Source organism: Oryx dammah, unplaced genomic scaffold (genome assembly GCF_014754425.2).
Source record: "Oryx dammah isolate SB20612 unplaced genomic scaffold, SCBI_Odam_1.1 HiC_scaffold_2, whole genome shotgun sequence".
Taxonomy (NCBI): Eukaryota; Metazoa; Chordata; class Mammalia; order Artiodactyla; family Bovidae; genus Oryx; species Oryx dammah.
Window position 1 is genome coordinate 85,427,076 of NW_024070186.1, and position 25,174 is coordinate 85,452,249.

The 25,174-nt window shown below is 34.3% G+C and overlaps 1 protein-coding gene and 1 pseudogene across 1 annotated transcript in view; one reads left to right on the forward strand and one right to left on the reverse strand.

The window, feature by feature from the left end:
- Window positions 1-25,174, reverse strand: part of PIGX (phosphatidylinositol glycan anchor biosynthesis class X) — a 26,614-nt gene continuing 1,440 nt past the window's right edge. The window contains exons 3-7 of the mRNA XM_040265513.1: window positions 22,970-23,033; window positions 16,373-16,514; window positions 6,000-6,213; window positions 4,331-4,431; window positions 1-3,272 (exon numbers count right to left, since the gene is read on the reverse strand). Coding sequence (XP_040121447.1) covers window positions 3,129-3,272; window positions 4,331-4,431; window positions 6,000-6,213; window positions 16,373-16,514; window positions 22,970-23,033 — 665 coding nt within the window. The 3' untranslated portion in view covers window positions 1-3,128. The remainder of the gene's footprint in view (window positions 3,273-4,330; window positions 4,432-5,999; window positions 6,214-16,372; window positions 16,515-22,969; window positions 23,034-25,174) is intronic.
- Window positions 18,838-19,473, forward strand: LOC120859106 (annotated as a pseudogene).

The following is a 25,174-nucleotide window of genomic DNA, read 5'->3' on the forward strand; positions in this document are numbered from 1 at the left end:
TTTAGATTTGGGAATTATTTATTACTGAATATAATATAAGTTTATTAAAATGATTACACAAAGTAAGACAGGAGCAAGAAACAAGATACTATTTTTTAAAAAATCACCAAGCAACTTTGAAAAGCAGTCAAGTAAAACTTCTAGAAATAAAAAAATATAACTGAAACCAAAGCCAATGTTTGGATTAAACAGTACATTGCACACAGTTAAAGAGAGAATTAATAAACTGGAAGACAGATCTAAAGAAATTACTGATAGCAACCCAAAGAAAAAGGAAATATGAAAGGAAAGTTGAGAGACATGGGGATAGATTGTGGGGCTATACCGTATGCATAATGAGAAAAAGCGAAAAAACAAAAAGAAACAGTATATGATAATGGCTTAGATTCCAGAATTGATCAAAGATAAGACCCTTCAGATTCAGGAAGCAAAGTGAATCCCAAACAGTATAAGTAAAGGAAATCTCAAACACATCAAAGTGAAACTGCAGAATACCAAAGATAAAGAAACCAGAAAGAAAAGACATCCCCTGCAAAGAAACAACTATTAAATTTAGCATAGATTTCGCAACTGCAACAATGTGTGCCATCTGACAGTGGAAAAATATTTTCAAACTACCTAAAGAAAGTAACTGAACTTAGAAGTACATACCTCGTTAAACTCTTAGTAACAAAAGTGAGGGTGAAATAAATATATCATCAAGCAAAAACAGAGATATCACAAACCACAGAAATGTTGCAAACCAGAGAGACCTACTAAAAGGACATCTTAAAAAGATACACTTCAGGAGGAAGGTAATCCCAGAAGTAAGGTGCAAGAAATCAGATAGATAGTTAAACCCACCAACATATCATGGACTAGGACAATCCTCTATATTATTTCAATCTCTCACAGCCCACCAAATCTTATATTCAACTACCCGCCAGTAGTATATAAATTTGATGGATAATACAGATAGGTGTGGGGGTTCCCAGGTGACACAGTGGTAAAGAACCTGCCTGCCAAGGCAGGAGACGCAGGAAACTTGGGTCAGGAAGATCCCCTGGAGAAGGAAACGGCAACTCGCTCCAGTATTCTTTGCCTGGGAAATCCCATGGACAGTGGAGCCTGGCAGGTTCCATGGGGTCGCAATGAGTGGGACACCAAGCATGCATGCACAGATAGGTGTTAGTCACTTCACCTGTGGACATTCTTTATCTTCACATCATATCAATCAGCACCAATCATAAATATAGATGAACAGTACTATGGCCACCTCATGCGAAGAGTTGACTCATTGGAAGAGACTTTGATGTTGGGAGGGATTGAGGGCAGGAGGAGAACGGGACGACAGAGGATGAGATGGCTGGATGGCATCACTGACTCAATGGACGTGAATCTGAGTGAACTCCGGGAGTTGGTGATGGACAGGGAGGCCTGGCGTGCTGCGATTCATGGGGTCGCAAAGAGTCGGACACAACTGAGCAACTGAACTGAACTGAACTGAAGATGAGATGAATAGACTATTTGACTAGAATAATCCTTAAACTCATTACATTCTGAAATCATTACAGCAGAAATAAATCTTCTCAGTTTCCAAGTCATGAATGTACTATCCTCCATTAGATCTAACTAAATAATCTAAGTTCCTACTAGAGTGGCTGAAAGGCACACACACACAAAACAATCTCTACCCCCCAACCACACTTAGCTGAGGTAATCTTTGTTATTTTCATCCAGAAAAGATTACATGATACTTTAAGAAAATACATCATACAAGTGGAACAATACTGGAACACAATGACCAGGAGAATAGTACCTGTTTTCTTTGATAAACTGATTTAAAAAGTAAAGTAATTGTCATTTTTTAAGTAATCCAAAGAAGACAATATAAAGATTTCAAATTGCTCTGTTGCATCTAAGTGATATCATCTGCCAGCATTTATCAGGCAAAAAAACTCATATTAAAGTATCTCCACTCACATTCACACTTTTGTTAAACTTCTGAATACCCATATAAATGAAAAAATGGCTGAATCATATCCCAAGCCACCATTTCAAATATTAACTGAAATGAAAACATTTAGATACTGAGGAACTTGGCTTTGATGTGCAAAAGAAATGACTATTACATACATGCACATACATAGAAACACACTTAAGAGGTTAAACAGTACTGGGTTCCCCCACCTGACTAACCGTATTCCAAAATGGTGTTAATGGTACTGAATTTTAACTAATATAATTCTATTTAAATGCCACTATATTAATCCCACTGAGAAAAAAATACCTGGAAAACATGTTAACATGGCAATTAGAAAATATTTATTCCCATTAAAAAATACCGGAATGTTTTAGGAAATTAACCAGTGATAGCATATATAAAGTATATCATATCCCATTATGCTCTACAAAACATACCCTAGTTTTTTGGCTTCTGTTTTGGAAGATGCTTGCCCTTTTATTTCTTAATTAGCTTATGTGTTTGCTTCATTTTCTAATTTTTCCAAAGAAAAACAATAAACCAAGACCTTTTGTTCTTAAAATAAATCACCTGAAGATTCAAAAACTTTTGTAACTATACAACTTAGTAAAATATATTTTTAATATTAGTACTTAATCCATCAATCCTTTGCCAATTTATATATTCAAAAGCAGTATTATAAAAAGAGAATGGAAAAGCTTCAAGGAATAATTTTGATATTCTTAGAAGTCCTACTTTAATGATTTTCTTTGAAACTGCACAAATTAATATTCTTATAAAACTAACATTTAAATAAACTCTGATTCATCTAAATTAGTCTTATTCATAATAATTTTCTCAATTTTTAGCAATAATTTGTCTCTAATAAAGTACTTATTTATAACCCAAATGAAGATTAAGTCACTTCTCATAAATAATATTAATTTAACAGAATTAAGTTTCCTGTATTGGCCCCTGATGCTTGAGGATTATTAGAGGTCTACACAATAGAACACTAAATTTTGAAATTAGTTGCGAATGATCCAGAATTTCCTCTAGTAAATATAATATTAGCCATAAATAAAGACAAAAGGCAAAAGTAATGACATAATTCTAGAAGAACACTTCTGGTCACAAATGATTTGGTCTTATTTAGGTTTATGGAAAGTATTTAACTGCATAAAATTCATAGGGAAAAATGGCCATATTTGAAAACAGCCACAAGGATCAGAGTAGAACACAGGATGGAAATGAGCAGAGTCACAGAACACACTAAAGAGGTGTGTATGGTCAGCCCCACTGGAACTTGTAGAGTCAGACTCTTGTATACCTTGGGAGAGAGACAGAGAAGTTAGATACATTTAAGACCAGCCTCCTAAGATGAAACCATTACTGCTTTGATTTTTAACTTAACTTTCTCATTTTTCTTTTAAATACCTTTCGCCATTGCTATACTACATGTAACACTACCTGATGGATTCTTTTAGATTCAACATTTCAGTTAATGTAACAGAATCAGACTCATTAAGTTCCCTGTGCTATGCAAGAGGCCCTCATTAGTTATGTTTATACATAGTAGTGTATATATGTCAATCCCAATCTCCCAATTCATCCCACCCTCTCTAATACTCACTCCTGGTCTCCATTCTCTACATCTGTGTCTCTACTTCTGACCAAGTCAGTGTTAATGAGCTACCAATACTTACTCAATTTAATAACTGAAAATAAGTTGGGAGGTTAAAACTCTAAAAATGGCCTGCATCAGCCTAGATTTAGATTTATAATAACAATATTACTGTCTAGAAACTTACAGTTGAAATGATACAACTTTACAGTTTTACTTTTCCTTTTTCACTATGTTCTATGTAATATAATGAAGTTAATTCATTTTGTTGCTTAAAAATTAATAAAAAGTTCTAAATATAGTGAAGTTTTGCTGATTAAATAAAATCAGATGGACACACTACTATTTTTTTTTTGCCATTTCACACTTTTAAAAAGCACATCAACTACACTTAGCCTTGGATCAATGAGGCATGGGACTAACTCTCAATCTCCATGCCTGCAAATTAAATGATTCCATGACTACTGCCAACAGTAACAAAGAAACAACATTAAAAACAAATATAAAACACCTTCGTACGGTAGAATATAAAATTATCATCCCTTAAGTGTGGCAGAAACATTATAGAAGGAGTTTTATATGAGGACGCATGACCTAAAACAACATAAAATATTAACTTTGTTGCTGTTGTTTAGTCACTCAGTTGTGTCCAACACTTTGCGACCCCATGGACTGTACCCCACCAGGCTCCTCTATCCATGGGATTCTCCAGGCAAGAATACTGGAGTAGTTTGCCATTTCCCTTCCCCAAAATATTAACTTACTGATTTATATTTCATATTGTTCCATTGGCAGATATCCTTACTGTTCAAGGCACAAGGAGCTGTCACCTTTGACTGAGCCCAGCATTTCAAGACTGGAAACTCTGAGAAAAAGTGGTAGAAAATCATATCAGAAAACCTGTATCTGGACTAGAAGCCAAGTCAGTCTTTCATGTTCAGATATGATCATTCAAACATTTTAATACACAATGTACATGTGTTATCATGTGTTGTTTTATTTTAACAGCATGTTCTAAGTGGATGCCTAGAAAATTATAAAATTACAAAGACTGTGAAGAAGTTAAGCATGACTTCTTAACAAATCCCACTACACCAGGGGCCATTTTTTTTAACTTAAACTTTTCTTGAAGTATAACATATCTCAGAAAAATGAACAGATCACAAACCTACAACCAGATAAATTTCCATAGACAAAACACAGCCATGGAAAGAACTCTCAGACCAAAAAAATGAACAATTCCAAAACCCCAAATGCTCTCTTGGGAGGGGGCACTTTTCCAAACTTTATTTAGGGTAAGTAGAAGGTAACCATTAAAAGAAACAGTAAACTAGGTTAGATGAACAAAGTTAACAAGTTGAATACTTTTTGACTTATCTAATCATGAAACAGATGATGACAGCAAATGTGTGATTTAAAACTTCCTGTCAGTCTTTAGTAACAGTGCTACTGAATTCCGTAAACATTTTAATCAGCCCAAATTTGGAGATACAAAGAACCAAAATCTGAAAGGGACTTCCTAAAGTTTTGATTCTAGGAAGTCTGAAAATGATGAGAGCAGTTTTTTAATTTGCTGAAATCCACACATAAAAGGAGAACAATTCTACACAAAACCAATAACTCGTAGACAACTTTTACAACAAAACTAGGTGATAAAGTATCCCTAAAATACATGCAAGTGGACACAAAGCACGAACAGCTACAATATCAGTATGCAATCCTGCAATATCAGTATAAAGAAACAGAAAGCAGCAGAGGCATCAATGGCTGAAAAAAGAAACACACCATGCATTATATGCCCACTCATAAAACAGCACAGCACCACCTATAGTCTTATCAAAAGAATCAAACCTGAATCTGATCATACCTCTCAAGCTAGCTACCAATTTCCAAGCAATGAAGAAGTCAGATGAACTAATGAGTATAGTCATCCAAACCTCAACAATGACAGGGTCTCAAATGACTCTGGTTCTTCAACAGATAAAATTTTCTTTAAAGAATGAAATAGAGGAGAAATCTGTAATTAATAGACTTAATGGAAATAACAGTTTCTTAATGGGCAAGACTAAGCTATCCTGTCTAAGAATGCCCACTTGAGTGATGAAAGTATAAAAGAAACATAAAGAAGTGATTAAAAGTCAGGAAAGTGGGTTACTCTTACAGGAAAGGAGATTGGGACAGGACTTGTGGGGCTGCTGCTACGCTGACTGGCAAAGTTGCTTCTTGACCTGGGTGGTAGTTACATGGCTATTTCCCCTCTAATAATTCACTAAACTATATATTTGTGAAGTTTTTCTATATCAGTGCTTTATTTTACAATCAAAAAGTTTAACAGAAAGAAAAAAGAAACATGACTTTGTTATCACTGTCCTTGACTTACCACCATACCTTTACTCTTATTTTCAACTCTCCAAAAAGATTTGTAACCCTTACCTTGGTCACAATACATCAATAAATCAGGGTTATGGACCACAATAAAAGTTTCTCCATCTTTAATATGTGGCCGATGATAGCGATAATGCACAGGCAAAAAAGCTTGGAAACAATCAATGCACTGTGAATCTTGTCTAGCATAAATGAGAACTTCAGATTCCTTGGACAAATAGTTGGGAGCCTCTATATTAAAATTTTCTGAAACCATCACTGCCTGTCAAAAAGAATACAAATATTAGTCCAGAAGAAATGAATGAGGAAGATGTAAAAAACAAAACCAGAAGACTGCTATATAGATGAACAAAAATGTCAAACACACCACCCCTTATGAACAATTTTCATTCCTCTTCCATCCTCAGTTTTAAGTAGAAAACACAAGCTGTGATCTGTGTTTAATAGAAGCTTACTAAAAGTAAACTGAAGAAATTATACTCTGAGGTGTGAAATTTCCTCATAATAAAAATTTCTATGTAATTTCCCTATCAACCTTTGCTTTGGTAACAGAACAGGTACCAAGAAAAGAAACTTCAGGAATAAATACAGCATTATTAAATTAGCATGATAACTATGATAAAAACACCTAACCCAGTATTGGGTTAAAATGATAGGTATCACTCTGGTAATTTCCTGTTCTTCAAAGAAGCAAGTAAGATGGTAGTGAGTAAGATAGAGCACTGCAGGCAGGAAGTCAAAGCAAAGGTCAGCACTCTCTTTTGGATACAAAGAGTTAATGGAAAAAATGGTAACGATTCTTTTAAAAAATAATATGGTAAAAAAACATTTTAAAATAAGTGTTTTATGCCAAAAGTAAAAATGCACACGTGGTGGAAATCAGTCTTACATTGTAAATGTATCCATATATACATATTTGTTTATAAAACCACACACACACATGCATATGAACATTATATACATAATATGTGTGCATGTGTATCCATACGCACATGCAACTTTTCTTCAGATTCACTTACATAAGGAGAAAAAACCAGCATTAATTTCTACCCACCAGAGCTGGCATCCTAATTCTTCTATTTGACAATGACACCAAGTGCTGTATTTTCACATGTTGTTTCTTCCCTGTTCATCACAGGAGTGATAGAACTTACTAGCAAAGGTCAAAGAATTATAATCTTATGACTCATAAGGAACTTGAGAAGTGATCAGTTTAAACCACTATTCCAATGAGAGTATTTTTCAAAATATCCAGCTACTGTTTTAATGCTTTCAATGATTGGAAGGAAGTTCATTATTTTGTAGCCTCATCTCATTTAATGTGCTATTAAACGTATTCCCTTTTTATTAGTAGAAACTTGATTCTCTGACCCATAACAATTCACCAACTGTCCATGCTTACAATATTTGCAAAAAATATGTTATTTGTTTTACTAAGGGTCCCTCATAACTTAGAAGGCAACCACTCTCCTCTATATGTTTTCTCCTCCCCAAAGAAATATGTACAGTTTTCTTGGTCTCTCAAGACATGGTTTTCCAAACCATTCATCCTATCAGTTGCCTTTTTGAAATACTCAGATAAAATAGTAGCAATACTATCTTCTTTAGCAAAAATTACATTTTTTTTCTAGTTTCTAGGTTTAAAAATTGCATTAACTTTTTAGCAGCCTAATTTCAGTGTGACATATATATATACAATTTTTAAAAACTAATAGACTTCATTTTTTAGAGCAATTTTAGGTACAGAAAAACCAAACACAGTCACAGTTTTCTCTATTATTAAAATCAGTTTGGTACATTTGTTACAATTCATTAAGCCAATACTGATACATTATTATTAACTACAGTCTATAGTTTAAGTTAGTGTTCACTCTTTTATGTTGTATAGCCTATGGATTTCGACAAATATAAAATGACACGTATCATACTGAATAGTTTCAATGACCCAGTGCTCTGCCTATTCATCCTTATATTTTTCATTTGAACTTTTTGCAGAAAACTTTTAAGTAACTCCCATCCAATTTTTTCAAGTAATTGACTTTTCACTAATTAAATCCAGGGACTTATATTTATCTCTATTAAATTTTATCTTTTTGGCTATTGTCTATTTTTTTCTAGGCTGTTGAGATTTAACTGAAATCCCAATCTGTCAACCATTTATGTAACATTTATGAACTTGATAACTATATCTTCTGTATTTTTATCTAAGTATAAAAATGTTGACCAAGAAGATTACAACAGCAAATCCCTAAGAACTTTTACTAGAGACCTTCTGCTAGAAGTTTATCAATGCACTCTCTTTGCATACAACTAAATATAAATCAAAATAACACATATTTTCTATCTTGTCAACAAAGATGTATAGAATGACCCGGTAATAATAAAGGTAACTTTCTTTGAGTACCAGTTAAGCTCAGTGGTTTATATACATTCGCTTCTTTAATTTCCACAAGATCCCTACAGGTAGGAACTCTTCAGTTCAGTTCAGTTCAGTCACTCAGTCGTGTCCGACTCTTTGCAGTTCACTCAGACTCACGTCCATCGAGTCCGTGATGCCATCCAGCCATCTCATCCTCGGTCATCCCCTTCTCTCCTGCGCCCAATCCCTCCCAGCATCAGAGTCTTTTCCAATGAGTCAGCTCTTCGCATGAGGTGGCCAAAGTACTGGAGTTTCAGCTTCAGCATCATTCCTTCCAAAGAAATCCCAGGGCTGATCTCCTTCAGAATGGACTGGTTGGATCTCCTTGCAGTCCAAGGGACTCTCAAGAGTCTTCTTCAACACCACAGTTCAAAAGCATCAATTCTTTGGTGCTCAGCTTTCTTCACAGTCCAACTCACATCCATACATGACCACAGGAAAAACCATAGCCTTGACTAGACGGACCTTAGTCGGCAAAGTGATGTCTCTGCTTTTGAATATACTATCTAGGTTGGTCATAACTTTTCTTCTAAGGAGTAAGCGTCTTTTAACTTCATGGCTGCAATCACCATCTGCAGTGATTTTGGAGCCCCCCAAAATAAAGTCTGACCCTGTTTCCACTGTTTCAGGCCTGTTATCTAAATGTGTAAACGAAGTATCAGGGTGGATAAACAATATAGTAGCTAGTAAGAAGAGGAGACAAGATTCAAAGCCAGGTCAAAGAGATTCCCCTATTCAGTTAGGTTAAATAAGATAGCCAATACTTATCTAGTTGAAAATTAAGTATAATAAGTAGAACTAACACAAAGTATATTCTTGATAATGCTATTTAGAATTTATGATGGCATTATGATCTTCAGCTTCTCTAATTAATGAGTTTTTGTTTACTGTTTATTTTCCATAGAAATAAAAATATGGAAACTTCTGCAAAACTAAGAATATTTTTAACATGAATTTAAACTAGAATATAATGAAAATGAGGCAAACTGCTCTAAATGGCATTTTGGCCTTCAGAGAGGGCTCTATTAGTCAAAGGGTTATTTGGTGATGGTTCAAAAACTTTTATTCTGGGTATCTGAATCTCAAAAATCAGCCTTAGGGACTTCCCTGGTGGTCCAGTGGCTAAGACTCTGTGCTCTGAATGCAGGGGGCCGGTTCGATCCCTGGTCAAGGAACTGGATCCCATATGCCGCAACTAAGAGTTCTCATGCTGCAGCTAAGACCCACTGGTTAACAGCCATGGACCTACACTTTTTCATGACAACACTAAACCACACAAATAAAAAATCACCTTAACAAAGTTAAATGAATTAAGCAATAAAATTTTTGTACCATAACTGTAACACTCAACAGATTTTCTCCCCCACTAGAGCTCTATCAAAAAAATTCAAAACAACAAAAAAATATAAAACATTTCCCAATTAAGACGCAGTAACTGGTATCTTCGAATAATTTATACAATCTAAAATTGTAAAACTGTAAAAATGAAATGTATAACAATAAATACTTTTCTGACACTGGGATGTTAATTCTTTTTAATTACTTATTTATGTATTTTTATTTTTGGTCACGCTGTCTTCATTGCTGGGTGCTAGTTTTCTCTTGTTGCGGAGAGTGGTGGCTGCTCTTTGTTGCAGTAAGTGGGCTTCTCGTTGTGGAGGCTGCTTGTTGCAGCTTGGGGGCTCTAGAGCTTGAGCTTCAGTAGTTGGGATGCATGGGGTTAGCTGCTCTGAGGCATGTGGGATCTTCCTGGACTAGGATTGAATCCGTGTCCTCTGCATTGGCAGGTAGATTCTTAACCACAGTACCATCAGGGAAGCCCCGGGATGTTAATTCTAACAGTACCTATTTTTTTTCTAATCAGTCTGGCTGAAGAGTTTATCAATTTTATCCATCTTAAACTACAAGTTTTTGGTTTCACCAGCTTTCCCTACTGTGTGTGTCTGTTTTCTAGTTCATTAATTTCTTCTGTGACCTTCATTATTTCCATCCTTCTACTGTGGTTTCACGTGTTCATCACAGATTAAAGAGGCTTAGCTGAAAACGTTAATTGAGATCTTCTTTCAAAATAAATAGGCATTTTAGTGCTACAAATTTCCCTCTAAATACAGCTTTAGCAGTATCCCATTAGTTCTGGTATGTTATGTTCTCATTTTCATTCAGTTCAAAATACTTTATTTCCCTTCTGATTTCTTCTTTTGACCCATGGATTACTTAGAAGTGTGTTAATTAGTTTCCAGATATTTGAAGATTTTCTAGAGATCTTTCTATTCTTTATTTCTAATTTAGTTCATTTGCAGTCAAGAATATTCTTTGTAAGACTTGAATTCTAAATTTATTGAGGCTTGTTTTATAGCCTAGAATGATCTATCTTGAAAAATATTGCATGTATACTTATAAAGAACATGTACTCCACTGTTGTTGGGTGGAATGGTCAGTAAATGCCAATTAGATCAGAGAGTTGGTTCATAGTTTTGTTCCAATCTTTCATACCCTTACCAACTTTCTGCTTACTATATCAATATATCAATTATTGAGAGAAGGGTACTGAAATCTCCAACTATAAGTGTGGATTCATCTATTCCACCTTATAATTCTCCCAATTTTTCTTTGCATTTTGAATCTGTTATTAGTGACACTAATGTTTAGAATTATTATTTCCTGCTGATTAGTTGATCCCTTTATCAAAATGGTGATAGTCTTTGGCACTTGTGACAATCTTTGCTCTTGAATCCCTTTGCCTAATATTAATATAACCACATAAGCTTTCCTTTGATCAGTGTGAGCATGTCTTATCTTTTGTTTTAAAAGTTAAAGTTCATTTCTTATATGCAATATACAGTTAGGTCTTGATTTCTCATCCAATCTGAAAATCTCAGCCTTTTAATGGAGATATTTAGACATTTACATTTAATATGATTATTAATATGGTTAAGTTTAATTCATCTTGCTCTCTGTATCTTTATCTTTTGTTCCCTTTATGTTCTTTCTCTGCCTTCTCTCCAATAGACTGAATTTTTTATAGTTCCATTTAATCTGCTGTGCTGGCATATTAACTACAACTCTGGTATTTTTGCAGTCACTTCAGAGTTTATAGTAAACATCTTTACTGTATCAGTCTACTTCCAAGTGACATTAAACTACCTTACATTTAGTGTAACAACCTTACTAAAGTGTATTTCGTTTTTCACCTCTCAACCTTGTGATAGTGCTATCATATATTTTATTCTTAGACCTGGTATGGATGCTACACTACATTGTTGTTATTTTTGTCAATTATCTTGAGAAAATTTACATAATATGGAAAAAAATCTTATTTTTACTCATGTAGTTATCATTTCAAGTGTTCTTCTTTCCTTGGTGTAGATATAGATTTCATCTGGTATCATTTTCCTTCTGCCTGAAGGATCTCTTTGAACATTTCTGGTATTGGAGATCTGATGGTGATGAATTCTTTTAACCTTTATGTCTGAAAAAGTCTTTATTTCACCTTTACCTTGAAAGGCATTTTCACTGTATAAAGAATTCTAAATTCACAGGTTTTTTTTTTCTTTCTATATTTTAAAGATGCTGCTGCTCCATTTTCTTGTTTGCATTATTTTTGACAAGAAATCTGCTGTTATTCTTACTTCTAGTCCTCTGTATTTTATGTGTTTTTTTTTTCTTCTTGATGCCTTTAAGATTTTCTCATTATCATTGTTTTAAACAATTTTATTATCTTGTACTTCGATATAGTTTCTTTCATATTTCTTGCACTTGAGCATCGTAGATATGTGGGTTTGTAGTTTCCATCAAATTTGAAATTTTCTCAGCCATTATTTCTTCAAATATTTTTTTCCATCTCCATCTCTTTCATCTCTCCTTGGGGATTTCCATTACACCTCCCCTGCTCAGTTTTATTGAGATATGACATATAACATTGTATAGGTTTAAGGTATATAACACGAAGATCTGATATATGTATATTTTGAAAAATAATTACCATAGTAACATTAATTAAAATGTCCATCACCTCACACAGTCACATTCCAGTGTGTGTGCATGGTGAGAACATTTAAGGTATACTCTCTTAGCAATACAGTTGTTAACTATAGTCACCAGGCTATACATTAGGTTTTAAGAACTTAACTCATCTTATAACTAGAAGTTTGTACTTTCTGCCTACCTTCACCCATTTCTCCTACATTCTCACCCCTGGCAAAGACCAATCTACTCTCTGTTTCTGAGTTCAGTTTTTCTTATATTCCCCATATAAGTGAGATCATACAGTATTTGTCTTTCTTTGACTTATTTTACCTAGCATAACACTTTCAAAGTTCATGTGTTTTGTTGCAAATGGCAGAATTTCTTCTTCTTTTTTTTTTTAATGTTTGCATAACATTCCATTGTGTGTGTCTCTGTGTATGGGTATACATATACATGTGTATATACACATATATACACAAATACATGCAAACATATACATATTTATACACACCTCAGTTTCAGAAATATATATCTCACATTTTCTTTGTCCACTCACCTATTGATGGATGCTTAGGTTGCTTCCATATCCTGGCTACTGTAAGTAATGCTGTAATGAAATGAGGATGCAGCTATCTCTTAGAATTAACCCAATTAGACTTACGGCAGGTCATGTGAAGTTGTTCCACAACTCACTAATGTTCTACTCACTTTTTACATTTCTTTTCTTTATCTGTTTTATATTTTTGGTAGTTTCTATTGCTATGATTTCAAGTTCATTAATCTTTTCTTCTGCATTGATCTGCCATTAATTCCATCCAGAATATTTTCCATCTCATACTTTGTAGTCTTAATTTTTAACAGGTCAACTGTCCTTTCAAGTATCTTCCATTTCTCTATTTACCTTCCTGAACATAAGGAATACAGCTATGATCAGCATTGACTGAATCATTTACCTCCTCATTACAGGTCATATTTTCCCACATCCTTGCATCCTTGTAAAACTTTTATTAGAGTCAAGACATTTTGATCCTGTTGGGTACTAGATATTTCTGCATTCCTATAAATATTCTTGAGCTTTCTTTGTAATGCTGTAAGGTTACTTGCAACTGTCTGATTTTTGCAAGGTCTTGGTTTTGAAATTTGTTTAGGTAAGACTGAAATAATGTTCATTCCAGGGCTTAGTATTCCCCACTACTGAGTTCTTCTGTTTACTCTATCCAAAGCCTAGTGAGTTACAAGGATTTTCCCAGTCTGGTTGGTGGGAACAAGTACCACAACTAGACCTGTGTGAGACACTATTACCTCTAATTTTTTCATATAGTTCTTTTCCCAGCATCAAGCAGTTTCCTCACATGCATGCATTAATTAATATCAACTATGCATTCAGGGGAATCTCTGTGGATCTCTGGAATTTGTCTCTATGTAGTTCTCTCTTCTCTGATACACTGTTTGTGAATTCTAGTGACACTGTGTGCATGCATGCTAAGTCACTTCAGTCGTGTCTGACTCTGTGTGACCCTATGGACTGTTCATGGGATTCTCCAGACAAGAATACTGGAGTGGGTTGCCATGCCATACCATCCTCCAGGGAATCTTCCCAACCCAGGGATCAAACCTGCATCTCTTATGTCTCCTGCATTGGCAGGCGGGTTCTTTACCACTAGTGTCACCTGGAAAGCACTTTTAGTGACTTTGGTCTTTCCCAAATCTTACCTTTATCTCCTTAACTCAAGAAGTCCACTAGGCTCTGCTTAGGTTCACCCTCCCTGTACTACAGTCTGAACTCTCATGTAATTAACTAGGACAACTGAAGGGCTAACCTTATTTATTTCTCATCTCTAAGATTTCACTGCTTGATATTCAATTATTTTTTCCATTCTTTCTTATATTTTGTCTACTTCTTGGTTGTTTCAAGTGGAAAGCAAATGTGTTCCCTGCTCTTCAACTTGGCCAAGGCAGAAGTCCTAACACATTTTGACTGAGTGAAACCAGCAATTTCAAAAACACTTCCATTTTGACCTATAAAATATCAATTTCTTATGTTTCAATCTAATATTATGCCATTTCCAAAGAATGTGAGAGATTTTGATTAAAAATCTACAATGAAACTAGTTAAGACTTGCTTTTATTTTCAAATTGCTCAGAAGCTATCATAAACTCTTTTAAAACATTTTGTTGCCTATCATCCATATAGTCAAAAATTTTGTCTTATCTAATAGAGTCAAGATATATAAGCATCAATCATTCCCTATGTATAAACTCTCTTCTATCTAGTTAAATTCACCAAATAATAACATATCTCATGACAAAGTTTCCCTACACAAAGAATTGGGGCCACAGTCTCAACTCAGCTAGGCAGAAGGAAATAGCATCTAATATATCAGGAAATCAACTTCTAATTATACAAATGAGACATCTATTTTTCTAGAAGCTTCCAAAATGTAAAAGTAAATTCACGTAAAAGATTTGTAATTATATATGAGAGAATTAGGAAGCAGAAAATAAAGATAAAGAAAAAGCTGTCAACAATCTATAATGCGACCCTTTACCCACCTTATTTTCTCATTATAGTCAACCTGCACACACCCCTATCTCATCCCAACCACAGGTATGGGTATGTGGGCATGTGACCTCTTTTTGGGTATCTATACATAAAAAAACTCCACTTTCTTAAAACATGGAAGATCATTTTATTAAGTGAACTTAAACATGATTCCAATCCATGTCAGTACAAGCCAAGAACTGTATTTAAATTTGAAATGTACTTTTTTTTTAGCTGTACCATTCAGCTTGCAGAATCTTAATTCCCAGACCAGGGACTGAACCTGGGCCCTTGGCAGTGAAAGTGTGGAGTCCTAACCACTGTACTGCCAGGGAATTCCCAAAACATATTGTGTAAAAATTAAAAAGCCTCATTTAGAATTCATGCTCAGTGAAAAAAAGAAACAAATGAAAAAAAAAAAAAGGAATCTTCCCACATATGTATCTAAACTGCCATATATGTGAACATGTGTACCTAAACTGCCATACAGACACAAAAACAGAAATAGGAAGAAATGATAACTAGGGGTTAAAATAGGTGAAAGTTTAGCATTGTACACTTTTCATACTCCCTGAATTATAAACCATGAGGACTCAAAACCAAATAAAACAGGTGAAGAAATTAGACTAAATCACAATTAGAAATAAACCACCATCCTAAATGACTCCAAGTGTATCCAAATGCATTTTGCCTTTTTCAAATCCATATATAGAATGAACTAAAACACTTTCCCAAAATTTCTTAATAGGAATCACTTCAGTCATTAACAATTTGGGGATCCAATATGATTTGCTGAATTAAGCTTTCTCAGAAAGACAATAATCTGCACCAAAAATACCCCCTGGTGATTCTTATCAAAGTTCCGCAAACTCTTAACTAAGGAGTAAGATTCATTTCCCAAAAGAACAACAACTTTGCAATTAGACAATCCTGGATTCATTTCTTGGCTTTTCCATTTACCTATGTGATCCAGGATAAGTTATTTGGACCCTTTGTGCCTGTTTCCTTATCTAGAAAATGGAATCTTTCCAAGGATGCTCTAAAGATTAATCTATGTAAAGGGTGTGGGACATCATCTTTCTTATAATGCTTAATTTTATCTTGCTTCCTTAAAAAAAATACCTGTTATATTGATATCCAGTAAATATTTGTTTTCTTTCCTCCCATACCCAAATTATACATGTATATATGTACCCCACATATATGTTGGGGTATATGTCAAATTTTAACAAAGTTGTTGTTGAAGCAGTATTTATTAACCACTAATCTTTTCAAAGACAAGCTTTAATATAATGTCATTTTAGCTGACTTATTACAGACAAGTATGACAAGTTTCACTCACTTTTTAAAGAATACTCCCATCCTATCTTTTATATACACTTAACAAAATGAATTAAAAAATAACTACAATGTCATCTTATCTATTTTTTCTTAACCCAATTACAATATTCCTACAATAATTTCCCTCTCAAAAAAACCCTCTAACAGTTGTACCTCTGTTATGTTTCTCTCTCGTAATGAAGCCAACTCATACGGATCCACAAAAAGTCCTGTTGGGATGTACTGTTTAATTAAGAGTCGGCAGGTCTGTAAGTCCTCAATGCTTTCTCCAAATTTCACTTTTGTTAACAGGTCTCTGTAAGACAAGTATGTTTTAAGTAAATATCTTCATTCAATTTTTTTTTCCTTAAGAATTCATTCAATTTTTAAACAAGCTAATATAACAAGCTTATATTTAAATTAGTACAAATATTATGTTTCAAATTAGTTTTTCAAAAGAAGATCATAAAGTCAAATGAAATATTTATATCACATCAGAATCACTCATTAGATCTTTCATAAATTCATGTCATAGTCACAGCATCATATTAGGGTGAAAACAGACAAACATCAATGGGAAAGGATGAAGTCCAGAAACAGACACACACTTTTTAAAAATAAAGGTGCCAATATAATTTGATGGGGAAAAGATTATCTTTTCAACAGTGCTGAAACAACTGTGTACCTATATAGAAAAAACTGAACTGTGACCTCTACCTCATACCACACTACAAGTATTAATCTAAAATAGGTTATAAACATAAATGTAGAATTGTCTCAGCTTTCTCTCTGGAGGCTTATTTTGGACCAAGTGCAGAGAAGGAGGTCCCAAGCATGGTGGTTTTGCTTAAGTGAGAAAACAGGGATAGAAGATAAGGGAGGCTTAAGCAGCTAGAAGTCACAGCACTATGTTCAAGAGAGGAAGTATCTTTGTACAAAGAGTTCTAGAAGTCTGAATTGGAGGCCCCTTGAATTTTTATTGAATACTAAAATAAACATGAGTAATATGTAACTCCACAAGACTGGACAAGGAATTACCAAGGAACTGAAAGATAAGAAATTCTGAAATTTCACAAAGACACTGTATTCCACCAACCAAAGGATAGAAACCAAAGAGTTCAGCAGAGATCCCACTGAGATAGACAGTAGAATGGCGGTTGCCAGGGGCAGGTGGTTGGGGGATGGGGATGAGGAGTTACTGTTAAGAGGTACAGATTTCAGTTTTGTAAGATGAAGAGCAGTCTATGGATAGTTAGTAATAATGGTAACACAACAATGGGAATATCCTTAATGCCTCTAAAGTGTACAGTTTAAAACAGTTAGGACAGCATATTTTATGTTACAGGTATTTTACCACAATTAAAATAAATAATAGTGTAAAAAAATATGACTGATCAGAGCAAAAGTAACCCAACAATATATGGCAGGTTTATAACATAAGCAAAAAAGCATAAAGTTAATTAACATATGGCAAGAATAGCATAAAGGGGAGGAGAAAGAAATGAACTATTCTGCTATAAGATTCATGCATTATTCATGGTATGAAACAGTATTATCTGAAGGTAGTCTGTGGTAAGTTAAAACTGTAAGCCCTAAAGCAACTAATTTTTTAAAAAGAGAGAGGTATAGTTAATAAGCCAAAAATGGAGATAAAATAGAATGATCAAAGAATATTCCATTTATCCAAAATAAGGCAAGAAAAAAGAAAAAAGATTAGATGGTACAAATAGAAAAAAATATACAAAAGAATAAGCAATATGAGTAAATTTAAACCAAACCAACCAAATCTATATTAACATTAAAAGTATATGGTCTAATCACTCCAGTTAAAATAGAGATTGACAGATTGGATGAAATAGCAACACTTAACTATATGCTGTCCACAAGAAATGGCAAATATAAACACAGATAAAAGTAGAAGGATGGAAAAATGTATACAAATATTAATAACAATACTATAGAGTGTCTATAATAATACTGAAAAAGAAGACTTTAGGACAAGGAATATTGCCAAGGATAAAGAAGAATACCACACAAAAATAAAAGGGTCAATCATCAAAAAAATATAACAAGAAAATAAAATATAACAATAATTTATATATAAAATATAATTGTGTACATCCAATAACAGAGCTTCAAAGATTCCTGTATTTTACATCATAGTAAAAACTGGTAGCACCATAAGGATAAACAGATAAATCTACAATTACAGCAAAAGATTTTGACACCCTTCTCTCAGTAATGGATAGAACAAGTAGAGAGAAAATCAGTAAAGATACAGATCTAACTGACAATTATAGTAATAGAACATTCTAAGTGCATAAGAAAAACTATATGCTGAGCATTAAAAGAAGTCTCTAAAAGTTTAAAAGAACTGAAATCAAGCAGAATATGGTCTCTTAACAACTTGGCATTAAATTGGAAATCAATAGGAGGAGGAGATACGGCCTCCTCCAAGCCACAGACTCAGCTCTCTTGTCCTTCAGACTATGCCTGGGATCTGCTGCCAGGCAGCCTTGGTCCCACAGACCTGCAGGTATGGTCTCAGGTTTCTTTACCTCCAGAAAGAAAAACTGACACCCTGCAACCTGGAAATTGATGCAAGAGACTGAAATTAGGGACTTCTTTCAAATTTGAACATGGTTAATCAAGGAGCAACAAAACCCAAGGGGTCAATACTAGAAATAAAATATGCCAGTTCCAACTAGTATTTCTGGGAGAGCCTGCTGTTGGCAAATCAAGCCTGGTGCTTCATTTTGTGAAGGGCCAATTTCATGACTTTCAAGAGAGTATAACAAGCTGTTTTTCTAAGCTGCATGAAATATGGGACATGGGATACAATTGGTCAAGAATGATTATCACAGCCTAGCAACATTACTACAGAGGAGTACCGGCAGCCATTAGTTGCATATGATATTGTAAGTGAGGAGTGCTTTGCAAGAACAAAAAACTAGGTTAAATTACTTCAGAGGGAAGTGAGTCCTAACACTGTCATAACTTTACCAGGAAAGTAGGTCGATCTAGAAAAAATGGGCTGAGATTTCCAGGAAGCACAGTCCTGTGCAAATGACAAGGTATTCATGAAGACATCACCTCAAACAACAATGAATGTAAATAAAATATTCACAGTAATAGCTAAAAAGTTGCCAAGGAATGAACTACAGAATCCAGGACCAAATTCTTCCAGAGCAAGAGCAGCAGATCTTACTGAACCCATTACAGTCAACCAGGGGTCACTGGTTAGGCAGAATATTCTTCTGCTTTCTAAATGTTAGCAGGGGAATTGGAGCATTAAACAAGTTTAGTATGACTTATAATAGAGTCAAGTTTCTAATACAGAATTATTTTAAGTGTTTTGAACTTCATTTTAATAACATGCATGTGTCCCTGACTAATATTTCAGAAACAGATGGAGAGAATGAGAGCTGTGTGTCCACCTATTTCACTGGCACATTAGGGGGAATCATTTCTCATCAACAGAGACATAGACAAGTGACTGGACCCACAGTGAATCAGAATCCACAGTTCTATGAAAAAGATCTGGAATACTCCAGAAACATTCTTTATTTAGAAGTAGAGTCTAAAGAAACTTATACTTAGCCACAGTATTCAAGCTAACTAATTTTTCCTAGTATCTATATTTAAAGTGTATGTTCCACATTTTAACAAATTATTCAAAAGAAAATAGTCCCATATCTTCAAGGGGAAAAAATGAACATTAATAGTATCTAAACTATAGCCAGATCTATTATTTTTCAAATGAAAAATCAAATGTAAACCCATCTTGTTTTAGGAATATGAAAAGTGATAAGTGCATTTAATGAATCATGTCCCCTCAGACATGTGAGCTTATCAACAAAACTGAAATAAATCAGGTGTCTGTGATTCTGTTTAATCACTGCTAGCCATTACATAGGTTTTGTTGTTTAGTGGCAGAGAAGGAGCTTTTGCCCCCACTGAACATAATAGTCAATACACTAACAATTACGAACATTCAAACTTATTTTAAAGTCCATCTTCAGCTGTGCTGTGAGTAGGGTAACATATTGTAGTTTCCATGTTGTTTAGTTGCTAAGTCGTATCCGACTCTTTGCAACCCCATGAACTACAGCATTCCAGGTTTCCCTGTTGTTCACTATCTTCCGGAGTTTGCTCAAACTCATGTCCATTGAATCAGTGATGTCATCCAACCATGTTTATTACTCTGTTGTAATACTTAAAGAGCTACTTAAAAGTATGCAAATGTATAGTTACTAAAACAGTTAAATTTTTTCCTTTTCTCCCCCTTTGAAAGGAAAGAGCTGTTTCAATATTTTACTGGGAAAGATTGAGGTCAGGAGGAGAGGGGGGCGGCAGAGAATGAGATGGTTGGATGGCATCACCAACTCAATGGACATGAGTTTGAGCAAACTCAGGAGATAGTTAGGGACAGGGAAGCCTGGCATGCTGCAGTCCACGGGGTCACAAAGAGGTGGACACGACTTAGCGACGGAACAACAGTGAACATGCAACATCTTATCATCAGAAAAAACATATATTTTAAAAGACAGAGATCTTCAGGACCTCCCTCCAAGATGACATTCAACCAATCAACCAACTAAAACATGTTGGATGTATTAGTTAATCTTTATGAAGTTATTCACCTGTATTACCTTCCAGTTCACATCCTTCATTTTGCTCACAAATAGAACACATAAATTTCACCAAAAGACTTGTAGAAAATCAAATATACTACAACTATAGTATCCTCTGATCCACTTAACCAGTAACTCTATAAAAGAAATAGAAAGTGAAAGTCGCTCAGTCATGTCTGACTCTTTGCGACCCCATGGACTATAAGTACATGGAATTCTCCAGGCCAGAATACAGTTCCCAGAGACCAACAATTTCTATCCTGTGCTCACAAACCATTGTTTTAGTAATCTGGCCTAGAATTCTGCCCAGAATCTAGAACAACTAACTAACTTCCAGATTAACCAAAGATTATAAACAAGTTCAGCAATGGTTTGAGCAAGTTCTCCTACTTCAAAGAGATATAATTCATCAGAGAGGGGAGACTCTAAATTAATTTACAGTCGTAAAGGCCCTTTTATACAATTTCCTACTACTAATAACTGCTTGACCTTTCCAAAGTGGGAATAAGTCTTCTTAACCAAGAAGACAGAAATAAGAGGGACCACAAATTCTACCTTCTATGATATGTTAATATTTCCTCATCCACCCTCTCAGCAAGACTATACCTGCTAAAAACATAACTAAAAACAAAACCAAAAAAAGCCTTTTAAAAAAAAAAACACAAAACATGATGGTTGGCATTTTCTGAAGGTCTCAAATAACTGAGATTTCTAGTTTCTGAAGCTATTCTCGTGGGTTCTGTCACTCTTCGTTGTTGCTTTTAATACTGCTTTTTATCCTCAGTACTTAGAAATGGACAGCTACTTTTGTTGTCCTGATAGTCTCTTCAGGTACTTCTTTCTTCCTTTTTGGAATCAGTTATCTCTTATTCCTCTTGAAGATACATCCCAATTATGTTAAAGAAAGAATTTATACATACTTGGCATAATCACCCTGATATTGCTTAAAATGTATCGGGAACTCTATCAAAAACTTCCTTTCAGAAGTGAATTCTCTCCCAAAAGCAGTTTTATACTTTATAGTTACATCTCTTCTTTGAAACTATATTGCCCAGATTGATCACCTATCTCAATTACTAACAATAAAAGCTAACATTTCCTGAGTATGTGCTATGTGACAAGCACTACATTAAGGAACTTGCCACATATTCTCTGATCTAATCCTCACAACCCTAATAAGGAAATACTTTCATTATCTAATTTCATCAGTAAGGTAACAAAGACTTAAGCAACTTGACTAAGGGTACACATATACTAAATAATAGAGCTACATTGTTAGTCCAAATTTATTTGAATTAAAAACAAGCAAACAAACAGAAAAACCAAGTTCTTTCTACTATACCTCCTAGCCATTCAAATGTAGCCTAAAGTTGAAGAGTGAGGAGAGTGAGGTATTTTAGTTTAAGGTGATATATAAAATGAAGGTGGTGTATAAAATGATTTAAAAATCATTTTAAATCATAAAATGGTTTAAAAAATCATAAATGATTTAAAAAATAAATGTATCAGAATTTATAAATCAAATATCTGAGAATAACTTCAAAGTAACCACTTTGAGAGGCTTCAAAGTTTGGGAATCTCTTATGGAACAGCTTCCACAACTTTTTACCAGTCTTTTAAATATCTTCAATATTGGCAATATTCATATTTGAGAATAGTTTCTATCTTGGAAATAGTTTGGGCTTTGGAACTAAGTTTTGTAAATCAGAAATGGTGATTTAGGGTGGTATCTTAGTACATGAGACTGTGGCTTTGGAGTATGATAGACCTAAATTTCCATCAGAGCTCTACCACTTTAAACTCTACTTAAAGTTCCTGAGCCCTAGTTCCCTCATCTGAAATACAAGAAAGGTATCATCTACCTTACAACCATTATGAAGATTAAATGGAATATGTATATATAGCTTCTGTCTATATAAATAAATAATAGATATGTACAGTAAATAATAAATGTTTGTTTTCTCCTTCTCTTCTCCACTGTTATTTTAATCATTGTTTCAAACTATGAACTGCTTATCCATCAGTTATAACTTTAAGAATGCAAGTGATTTTTTTCAGTTTATCCATTTTTCACCTATCAATTTTAGGTTTTAATTACATGAAATTGTATTTTGATATAAGTCAATGGGCAACTTACCTGTGGAAACCATCTTTCAAAACTTCTTGTCTCAAAATAATTTCAGAACAAGTGGCCCTTATGCCTATAAGAATGAAAAGACTTTTTTTTAAATAAAATAAGCACTCAATGAAAGAATATTTAAATAATTAGAAAATAATTATTTGAATAGACTTTAATTGATTGGAAAATCTAACCAACCTAAAACAAAACAAACACCCTTAAAACTTAAACAATTTGTGCTACATATAAATCTATTTCTAGTGTAGCATAGGGGTTAAAAGCCTTGACTTTGGTGTTAGATTGGCTAATTTCAAACAACAGTCTGTCACTTAATAGCTGTGTGACGTTGAAGAAGACAGTTTCTCTCTTTGCTAGTTGTCATGAGAATTTAATATATGTAGAAGCACTTGGAACAGGGCCAACCACAGAGCACCCACTCTGTAAGTGTTTGTTATTTATATTACTTTATTCAGGTGATCACTCGACATCAAAAAGAACAGAACGGCGAAAGAGCCAGGAAACCTCAATTTTAATCCTAGCTCACTGAAACTGAGTATCAGATACAAATTGGCAACTTCTATATTCTATCATCCACAAGTAGAAAAAAGAAGGTACATTTATGCAGTGTGTAGACACTGAGAAGGTTTAAAGAAAAAACAAAAACTGGAGGCTTTTCAAAGGACCAAAGGGTTCTTTTATAAATTTAGAATAACCCAAAATTTCACTAATCTGACTCCATGCAGAACTTACATATTAAAACTGTTACTCAGTGTCAGTTTCATAAAATTTAAAAATTCAGCTACCAATGATTACCAAATCAGCCCAGGCACCTTGCTATGGAATTTTACTCCATTTTGAAAAGCTGGAAATGTGTGAGAACATTAAAACAAACACACAGAAAAACCATACACTATTGTATGTTGTGAATTTCATTAGATGTATTCATGAGAAGACCCCCCAAAAATGAAGTGGAAAGTAAACATTTGAAATATACCGAAGAGGGAAGGAAGGGGGAAACTATGAAAGATTTGGGAGGGGGGTTCAGGATGGGGAACACGTGTATACCCATGGCGGATTCATGCTGATGTATGGCAAAACCAATACAATACTGTAAAGTAATTAGCCTCCAATTAAAATAAATTTATAAAAAAACATTTATTAAATAATACTTATATGACAGATTCTCTACTTGAGGTTTTCACATGTATTTTAACTTTCATGATCTAGAGAAATAGGCCAGCAAAATTACTGCCATTTGTACACAGGAGTAAAGTGAAGCCACTCAGTCGTTTCCGACTCTCTGTGACCCCATGGACTGTAGCCTACCAGGCTCCTTTGTCCATGGGATTTTCCAGGCAAGAATACTGGAGTGGGTTGCCATTTTCCTCTCCAACACAGGAATAAAGTAAAAGTGAAGTAGCTCAGTCATGTCTGACTCTTTGCAACCCCATGGACTGTAGCCTACTAGGCTCCTCCATCCATGGGATTTTCCAGGCAAGAATACTGGAGTGGGTTGCCATTTCCTTCTACAACACAGGAGTAAACTCTGACTAATACTGTCTAGAGTCAGACACGACTGAAGCGACTTAGCAGCAGCAGGTCATACAACTAGGTAAGTCACTGATTAGAAGTAAGATTTGCCTGACTTTTAAAGCCTAAGGTATTTCAGCTCTTCTTGCTATTTAACAAAATCCTTAATTACTTTGGAGAAGCATATCTCATCCTTTCCCAAACAAATAACTTATAGAATATCTCTTGTAAAAATTCAGACATTTCTTCAATATTTAATTTTAACAGAGGTGGGGGAAGGGTTTATATCTGCCTATAAATTAAACTAGAAAAAAGGTCAGATTAACAGGCTTAAATTCTATGGAGTAGACTAAAGAATGGTAAATTTCATTTATCTTGGGATGATAGAAAAGCTAATTTACAAACTATAGCAAATACTAGATACTAGATTATTTATGATTTTTAAGGCAAAGGTACCATTTTCAAAATGAATTTGTTGCATCTGAATTCACCTTCAAGAATTTTACTCTTAAATTTTACTTACTTCGTTTTTGTGGCCTCAATTGGCTCTGGAAATTGACCCCCTTTACAAATTACTGCAAAGTCTTTAGTTATCAATAAGCCCAGTTGTTTGAAAATTATTTTTCGCCTAATAATTCCTTCTTCAAATAAATTTGAGAACCTAATATATAAACACACAAAAGCAGAACGGCA